The 9,436-nt window shown below is 37.6% G+C and overlaps 1 protein-coding gene across 1 annotated transcript; it reads left to right on the plus strand.

Moving 5' to 3' along the window:
- The first annotated feature begins 319 nt into the window (after positions 1-319).
- LOC145799690 (uncharacterized) lies at positions 320-2,483 on the plus strand. The gene is made up of 3 exons (XM_082889308.1): positions 320-1,211; positions 1,717-1,811; positions 2,058-2,483. Exons 1-3 carry the CDS (start codon positions 320-322, stop codon positions 2,481-2,483), a joined length of 1,413 nt encoding a protein of 470 aa, XP_082745434.1.
- The last annotated feature ends 6,953 nt before the right edge of the window (positions 2,484-9,436 follow it).

A 9,436-nucleotide genomic window follows, 5' to 3' on the forward strand; every position in this document is an offset into this window, starting at 1 on the left:
AACGTGATTTGTATATATAATTTGTGCTGACAAGTATTTCAAAATGGATATTATTTTTGTCTCCTTGTATATCTTTTGTGTGTTGTAATTGATTGTTATGTAGATCATGGTGAGGACAAGGATAGATGACCCAGAGGATTCTACCTCCGTACAGTTAGACAGAATGGAAAGAATGATTATGGAAATGGCAGAGATTCTACGGCAGCAACAACAATAACAACAACAGCAACAACAACAACCACCACCGGTACCTCCGCCTGTGGTGCAAGATTATCATGCTGAAGACCGAACCATCACTCTTACAAAAGAATTCAAGAAAATGAAGCCACTGATACTTAAAAGGGGAATTGATCCAATGAAAACAAAAGCATGGGTATTGGGTGTGGAGAAGTTATTTGAGGTGTTCCCATGCACTAAAGCTCAGAAGGTGCAATTGGCCGATTTCACTCTCAAAGATAAAGCAAGTAGCTGGTGGATGCTCACAAGAATTGAACATCAAGGATTGACTTGGGCCCGATTTCTAAAACTCTTTTATGAAAAGTATTTTCCGCAGTGTATGCGAGATAAGAAGGTGACCGAGTTTGAGACTTTGAGACAAGGGAGTAAGACTGTTACGGAGTATGAAGCCCAATTCGCGGGGCTAGCCCGATTTGCACCCCAAATGGGGGACACGGACTATAAGAAAGCGAGGAAATTTGAAAGGGGATTGCGGAATGCCATTCTTGATCGAATCAATGTGTTGAAGTTACCTACATATGTCGATGTATTAGAGAGGGCAGTCATGGTAAAGGGGAATATTGCTACTCGGAATCGAATTTCCAAGTGGAAGGGAAAGAGACAAAATACTCAAGTACAGAAGAGGCCAACGACTCCACTAAATAAGAAACTAAATTCGGGAACCTCTAGTGCTTCCACCCCTATTCGAGACTCGGCACCTACTTGTTCGGATTGTGGAAAGAGACATCGCGGGACTTGTTACCGGGTGACCGGGGCATGTTTTAAGTGTGGCAAGATGGGTCATATGGTAAAAGATTGTCCTCAAAGAGATCGACAAAATGGGAATAGAACTACTACAAGTTCAGCAGGTTCAACACTAGCTCCAAGCACGAAGTCAGCTGGAAAATCTACTAATAATAAAGACACCGCTAGGCAAGGAAGAGTGTTTGCGTTGGTTCCGGGAGATGTGCAAAATGCTACAGCACTGGTGTCAGGTACATTTACTAGTCACTGTCATTCTACTCATGTGTTGTTTGATTCAGGCTCTACCCACTCCTTTGTGTCAAAAATATTTGTCCAAAATTTAAATAGACCTGTGGAACTATTACCTTATGTGTTATGTGTCTTCACCTTTGGGAGATTCTGTGGTCTGTACATCTATTTATTTTGCTTGTGAACTCTTAATTGGGGATGTCCGGGTATATGCCAACTTGTTACCTCTTGACATGACTCACTTCGATATTATTTTGGGAATGGACTGGTTGAGCGAATATCGTGCGACTATTGATTATGTGACTAAGCAAATCATTTTTCACCCTCTAGGACAGTCAGAATTTACCTTCATGGGGCATGGAGTGATTTCTCCACCTTACTTAATTTCCACAATGAAAGCATGCAAGTCATTATAGAAAGGGTGTCAGGGGTATTTATGTAGTGTCTTCAATGGGCAATCAACGAATGGGCATATTGACATGATTCCGATTGTTCGTGAATTTCCAGATGTTTTCCTGGAAAAGTTACCGGGAGAATTAGTGGATTGTGAAATCGAATTTACAATTGAAGTGATGTCACCGGTTGAGATGAAAGAGTTGAAGGTTCAGTTATAAGATTTACTTGATAAAGGGTTCATTCACCCGAGTGTTTCTCCATGGGGTGCACCAGCCCTCTTTGTAAAGAAGAAAGATGGGACCCTTTGGTTGTGTGTGGATTACAGGGAGCTTAATAAAGTGACAATTAAGAATAAGTACCCACTGCCTAGAATCGATGATTTATTTGATCAGTTACAAGGGGCATAAGTCTTTTCAAAAATTGATTTACGATCTGGTTACCACCAACTGAAGGTCAAAGCTGAGGATGTTGAGAAGACTGTTTTTCGAACCCGATACGGTCATTATGAATTCTTGGTCATGCCCTTTGGAGTTACCAATGCACCGGCAGCATTCATGGATTTAATGAATCGTGTCTTCGAACCTTACCTGGATGAGTTTGTAGTAGTGTTTATCGACGACACCCTCATTTATTTGAAAAATGCAGAAGCTCATGAAAATCATCTCCGTTTAATTCTTCAGACACTCCGAGACAAGAAACTATATGCTAAGTTGAAGAAATGTGAGTTTTGGCTACATGTGGTGGGATTCTTGGGGCATGTCATAACAAAGGAAGGTGTTTCTGTTGACCCACACAAGATTGAAGCAATTGTGAATTGGCCAACCCCTACGAATGTGACCGAGGTGCGTAGTTTCTTGGGATTAGCGGGGTACTACTGAAGGTTTGTTAAAGATTTCTCCAAAATTGTCGTGCCACTTACCTAATTGACTCAGAAGGGTGTTTTGTTTGAATGGTCAGAACAGCGGGAATCTGCCTTTTAGGAATTAAAAACGAAATTAACTACAGCACTGGTTCTTGCTTTACCATCTAGCACTGAGGGATTCGTGATCTACAGTGATGCTTCTTATAAAGGACTAGGCTGTGTACTTATGCAACATGGGAGGGTGATCGCTTATGCATCTTGACAACTTAAACCCCATGAAAAGCACTACCCCACGCATGACCTTGAAATAGCAGCGGTGGTTTTTGCCTTGAAGATATGGCAACATTATTTGTATGGCACTACTTGTGAAGTCTACACTAATCATAAGAGCCTCAAGTATCTTTTTACCCAGAAAGAGTTGAATATATGACAGTGACGATGGTTGGAACTTATTAAGGATTACGATTTACAGATCCATTACCATCCCAGCAAAGCCAATACGGTTGCAGACGCTCATAGTCGAAAAGGTTTGGGGAATTTAGCGAATCTACTCACGAGACGGAAGGAATTACTACTTGAATTGAAAAGGATGAATGTAAACATTGTGGCACATGAACAGGATATTGTGATAGCAGCAATAGTAGCCTAACCAACATTAATTGAAGAAATCAAGCAATAGCAGATGGAAGATGAATTTTTCAAGAAGATCTGCGGTGAGATAAGAACAAAACCAAGGCCCGGATTCAATCTTGCAAATATAGTGCTCAGATTTCAAGGCAGATTATGTGTTCCCAGTGTACCAGGAATGAAGAAGAACTTGATGGAAGAAGCACATGCCTCGAGATTTTCAATACATCTCGGGAGCACCAAAATGTATCGAGATTTAAAGCAAAACTTTTGGTGGCCGAATATGAAGAAAGAAATTGCAGAGTTTGTTTTAAGATGTTTTCAATGCCAGCAAGTAAAGGTAGAACACCCGAGACCGGTAGAGTTGCTTCAACCCCTTTCAATCCCGGAGTGGAAATGGGAACATTTGAGTATGGACTTTGTTGTAGGTTTACCACGGACTCCTCAGGGTATGGATTCTATATGGGCCATTGTAGACCAGTTAACTAAATTCGCTCATTTCCTACTTGTGAAAATTCAGTATAATGCGGATAAACTTGTTGTAATTTATATGATTGAAATTGTAAGACTCCATGGTGTTCGAGTCTCAATTGTGTCAGACAGGGATCCGAAATTTGTATCGAGATTTTGGCAAGGTTTACAGAATGCGATGGGGACAGAGTTAAATTTCAGCACAGCTTTTCACCCTCAGACAGATGAGCAATCTGAGAGAACAATACAAACCTTAGAAGATATGCTACGAATGTGTGTTTTGGACTTTCAAGGAAGTTGGGAAACTCATCTACCGTTGGCAGAGTTTGCCTACAATAATAGTTACCATTCGAGCATATGAATGGCACCATATGAAGCCTTGTATGGAAGAAAATGCTGCTCTCTCGTGTGTTGGGCCGAAGTCGGAGATAGATCATTATTGGGGCCTGAGATTGTACAACTAACGACCGGAAAGATTAAAGTTATCCGAAAAAGATTGAAGACCGCTCAAACTAGACAAAAGAGTTATGCAGATCACCGACTGAGAGACTTGGAATTTGATATAGGTAACCATGTTTTTGTGAAAGTCACCCCGATGAAAGGGCATCCAAGATTTGGTAAAAAGGGGAAGTTAACACCTCGATATGATGGTCCGTTCCAAATTCTTGAAAAAGTGGGACCGGTAGCTTATCGAGTTGCTCTTCCACCAAGTATGGGCCAAGTGCATAATGTATTTCATGTATCTATGTTGAGAGGTTACCTCCCAGATCCGTCTCATATCATAGATTACCACCAAATCACTTTGGATGATAAATTAACCTATGAGGAAAAACCAATTCGAATTTTGGACCGGCAAGTAAGACAGCTACGAAACCGGGTAATCCCAATGGTAAAAGTTGAATGGCAAGAACATTATGGAACAGAGGCTACTTGGGAAAAATAGGAGGAAATGCAACACCAATATCCGGAATTGTTTCTATCACGAGGTAAACAAGTTTGAGGGACCAAACTTATTTAAGGAGGGGAGAGTGTAATAACCTGACCCTCTTATATGTTTCTGGTATGCTTTCTGATATGCTTCCAGCATTTTATTATATGTGCAGTATATGTTTAATGTGAAATTCCATGTGAAGTTAAGTTTAATTGTGTGAATTATATGATTATGGGTTATATCTGTCAATTATAAGAAAAATTTGTTACAATGGTGATGTTTAGATTAGTAATTGCACACCCTAGAAGTTTGATAACCCGAAATTGACTTTATACTTATGATATGCGTTATTTTTATATCATAATGTGAATTTTTGTAAAAATTTGATTCGTAATGATTAAACTGATTAATTTGTGGTCAACTCTTAGTTAACTCTTTTAAACCCTTAATTTGGCAATCCTATCGCATAAAAATATCTCCTAAGAGAAGGAGAGAGTGAGAGAAGGAGAGGAAGAAGAGGAGGCTCAACAAGAGGGAACTTGAAGAATTGAGAAGAATTTTAGAGATTTGGGTCCAAGGTAAGTTTAATTCACCAAGAAAATCCTCTTCAATTGATTTGAGTAGAAACTTTAGATATTCATGAAGGCTAGGGTTTCAAGAAGGAGCTTGTGTGTGATAGTTGATTAATTAGAAGGAAGATCCTTATATTTTAGTTGTTTTGAGCTATTTTGAGCTTTGTGAAGGAGAATTACATCATATTCTTTGGTTTATATGTTGAACTCACCTATATACTTAGATGGTTATTTATATATATATATATAATTGAAAACCTAATATGGCTAGAACTTTGAAGGAATTGGGTTGTGTATATGAATTTGAGGATAATGAAGACTTAATTGAGCTTATGATTCATGTTAGTGTGGTATTATATCTTCATATTGTCTCAAATTCCTCTATTTTGCACCATGTAATGTGTTGCCCTAGTTGGGTGTGTGTTTTATTTCAGATTGCTCAAAATAGGGGCTGCGACCGCACGTGGGAGGCTCATGGCAGCACGTGCAGGAAGCACCACCGAACGTGCCGGGCTCACAACCGCACGTGCGGAAAATAGGGGAATTCAAGGTTGAGGTACTGGAATAAATGCACGTGCGGCCTACATTCCTGCACGTATGGCGAGGGGCTTCCACACGTGCGGCCCAAGAGGAAAAACGTTGTGTGTTTCTTTTCTTCTGTTTAACCCTCTGAGATTGCTAAAGTGTGCATTTGAAGCTTTTAAAATGCTTGTAATTTAATGAAGGTTGAACGAATCAGACATTGATTAAGAAGGAAAAACTAAAGAAAAGAGACTAACATATGAGTTGCATGTTGTATGTACGTCACGTGCAAGAAGGGACTATTGCTCCGCCACAGCAATGTGAGTAATAGTACTGTAATGATATGTTTATTTGCTGCTAATAGTCGTCGTTAGCATACTGTTATTCGTGAATAAGCTATGTCTTTATATAGTGAAAAATTGGGAAATTTTTGTGTGATATTGAACAATGGTATTCTTATGGACCTGAGTTCATTCTGTTTTGTCATTGCTGGGCCCGAGGCCGTTCAGATATAAGTTATATCTTGTTGGCAGCCTTAAGGCTGAGGGAGGTGAGGACATGCCGATGTCTTATCGACCCTAATATAATTTGAACTACTTATGACTCATAACGTATGGTCGAGGGAGGTAGTGTACATGTCGATGTTCTACCTCCCCTCTAATGTTCAAACAGCTGTTAATATGTGGGCCTAAGGTCATACTGTATAACTATTGGGCCTGAGGCCATTCTGTATAACTATTGGGCCTGAGGTCGTTCTGTAAGACATTGGGCCTGAGGCCGTTTTGTATAGTATATACAGTGTGACTTTTGTTTATTCATTTCAATTAATTACATACTATTATTCACTGAGCCCCGCTCACTCCGTGTTATGTATGTCTGTGTAGGTAATCAGCTCGGAGGTCAGTCTTAAACCAGCCTTACCAGCTATTTTTGTTGACCCGCTGTGACCAATCCGTTCAATAAAGTTATTTATTTTTGTAGAATTCCTTTCATAGCTCATAGCTTTGGTCACAAGCACCTTTGGCAAATGTTGATAAGCATGTATAACTTTCACCCTCGAATATTTACTTATACCCCAGTATGGGGTTGGGATTGTTATGTATGTATGAATGCAGTTGTCACTTACGTATATACCTCGTCGTGTGTTGGGTTATGTGATGAAATGTTTTGTGATCCTGACATTTAAATACTGGCTCAATGGATGTCACTTTAGATTGATAATTGCTTCCATTCAGGCCCCGTACATATAAGGTATTCATGTTATGGGCTTATTTGGTTTTGAGATTCATTACTGTGTCGGTCATGCCTAAACTTTTATGGGCGAGTTTGGGGTGTGACATAGGCCCAGTACAAACCAAGACTAAGTCCAACTCTAAACCCAACTTTTATTGATACCCACTTTACGAGACAATTCTCATTTACAACCTAATGGTTTCAACTCATTATTTTTTGTATTGCAACATTCTCAATTTAGAGAATACAAAACCATTTAGACCTACCTCAACCGACGGTGGGTCTCAATTTAATTTCAAATTAAAGTTGCCAAAAAACTATTTTTTTCCAACAATTATTACCTTAATATATATATATATGTATAATAAAATGTAGAGAGAGAGAGACCGACCATACTTTTCCCCATGCCCTATTATTTTTGATTGATAGACAAACCTACATCAGTTGCCATACCATATCATGTCTATGCCATTCTTCCTTTTATTTTCTTTCCCTCCCAACAAATCTAGACGGTAGATGATTGGTTGCTTATATATATAGATAGAACTTGGCAATTGAGAATGAAGAAGTAGAGTGTGGTATGGTACGGCAGTGGCCTTTTAACCAAAGAGATAATGGTAATTTTTTTTTTTTTAAACAGGTGCGAGGTGTGTTAAACTAGTAAATCATATGGCGAATTTTTGGCAAATTATTATGAAATTTTGATATGGCGTTAATGATGGTGAGATCTAATCATCTTGTGTTCATGATCTTGATTTAAGGTAATTCGGTGATATACAATATGCTTTTTCTAAATTTCTTTGTAACAAGTTTTATTTAATTACTTTCAATTTGTACTCTACTTGTTATACTGGTCATTTGATAAAATTTTGTGAAATTTTTATGAGTTAATACGTTCGTGTTGGAAATTAGGTCGGGTCTAGAACCCATACCTGATTAGGTTGTCTATGGTGGCATGACCCAAGACCCACAAGGAGAGACCCAGTCAAAGTGGAATTAGATTAACTTATCCTAAGGATAAGTGTGATTAACCCACTATCCCATCTGTTGAGAAGATAGAATTGTGGGCGGCTATAACACTTCCATATAATATACGTATTATATGGTGAGAGTTAATTTTAACCATATCAGACCAATCTCTAGCAGTCTTCTCTATGTTTCCTTCTCTCTCCATAGAAACAAATAATAGCCTTTGTATTGTGAAGTGTGTGGGTAGTTCTCTAGCAGTTCTACTCCACTGTTGGGAATTCTTCGAAGACATCAATAGAGGCATGTGATTTACCCACATGATCTATGGATTCAGTTCTAACGTATAAAGTATGCCTAAATCTATTTATTTTCACTTTGTAGTATTTTTTATCTTTCCTACATTGGTATCACAACCATTGTTGGGTGTTTTTGTGTTATTTATGCATGAATATATATATAGATATGATTTGTACATAAAAATTGATGTTTTTTGAACCATCTTTGATCGTCCTAAATTTCTTATATGTTGTAGTCCATATAATATAGAGCAAATCTACAAAGTTTTGAAAAAAATGAACGATTGGATTTTGAGAAAAATAGATATTCATATTTAATTTTCATAACTTCGACTGCATGCTGGCTTTGCATGATTTGTTTTCATATTGTGAAAATTATATATTTGAAATCTTTGTTTCGAGTCCTTTGAAATGGTATATTATAGGCCTAATTCCGACTTATGGATCGAGAGAAACCAAAAACCCTAATTTGGGTTCGTTTTTGTATTTTTGTGATTTATTGTGGAAGACGGATTGCAGAGAATCTGTACTCCCACTGTCATTAGAGAGAAAGTGAATTACACTCCCTATATTAGACTTGTCGAAACAAAAAACTGAGACCACCAATGAATTTCTCAAAAAATCAAGTCAGATGGTGCCAAAATCGAGCCGAAAAGGAGTCCGAGAAGTGGCTCGTGGTCCCCACACACTGAAAGCTGCCATCATGCACTTTTAAGCGCTGACATGTGCATTGACATGCTATCTGACGCACGAACTGATAGGTTGATTCAAGCGCTGACTGAGATACTAATGCAAGCAATGATGTGATCTGCTTAGGTAAGCGCTAATGCAAGCGCTGTTAAGGCTCTATTTGTTTTATATAATGTAAAAACTACGTTAATTACTTCTATATTATTCGTTATAATTCTAATTGAAGCATAAGTTATACCATTAGACTCATAATTCATTTTTCTACAATATGTTGAAGGTTCGGAATTTTTTGAAAAATTAATTATTTTTCATTAATGAATAACTCAATATTTTTACGTTAAATTGCTCATGGAAGAACATGACTTGGATTCTGGACTTGAAATTTTTAGACTATACTACTACTTTGTAATCTTATTTACTAGTATATTTTTTGCATTTTTCTAGATTCTATCATATTTATTTTTGATTTTTTTGTGTAATTATTAATTACTTATAATTATAGAAAATTTCAGAAAATTACAAAAATCATAGAAATATGTTGTGGCATTATTTAAATATTGTATACAACATTTTAAGTTCTTTTAAATGATTAAAACTTGTAGTATGTTGTTATTTTAAATAGCATAATTTATTTATATTGGTGAATTTTAATTATCTG

Source organism: Camellia sinensis, chromosome 9, assembly GCF_055761805.1.
Source record: "Camellia sinensis isolate YWXY chromosome 9, ASM5576180v1, whole genome shotgun sequence".
Taxonomy (NCBI): Eukaryota; Viridiplantae; Streptophyta; class Magnoliopsida; order Ericales; family Theaceae; genus Camellia; species Camellia sinensis.

What these genes read in the sequence shown, in the direction of transcription:
- LOC145799690 (XM_082889308.1), top strand. Translation starts at nt 320, where the DNA reads ATGAAGCCACTGATACTTAAAAGGGGAATTGATCCAATGAAAACAAAA. An exon ending in TGCTACAGCACTGGTGTCAG is followed by an intron (nt 1,212 to 1,716) that starts GTACATTTACTA and finishes GTGAATTTCCAG; the next exon opens with ATGTTTTCCTGGAAAAGTTA. An exon ending in TTGAGATGAAAGAGTTGAAG is followed by an intron (nt 1,812 to 2,057) that starts GTTCAGTTATAA and finishes CACCAACTGAAG; the next exon opens with GTCAAAGCTGAGGATGTTGA.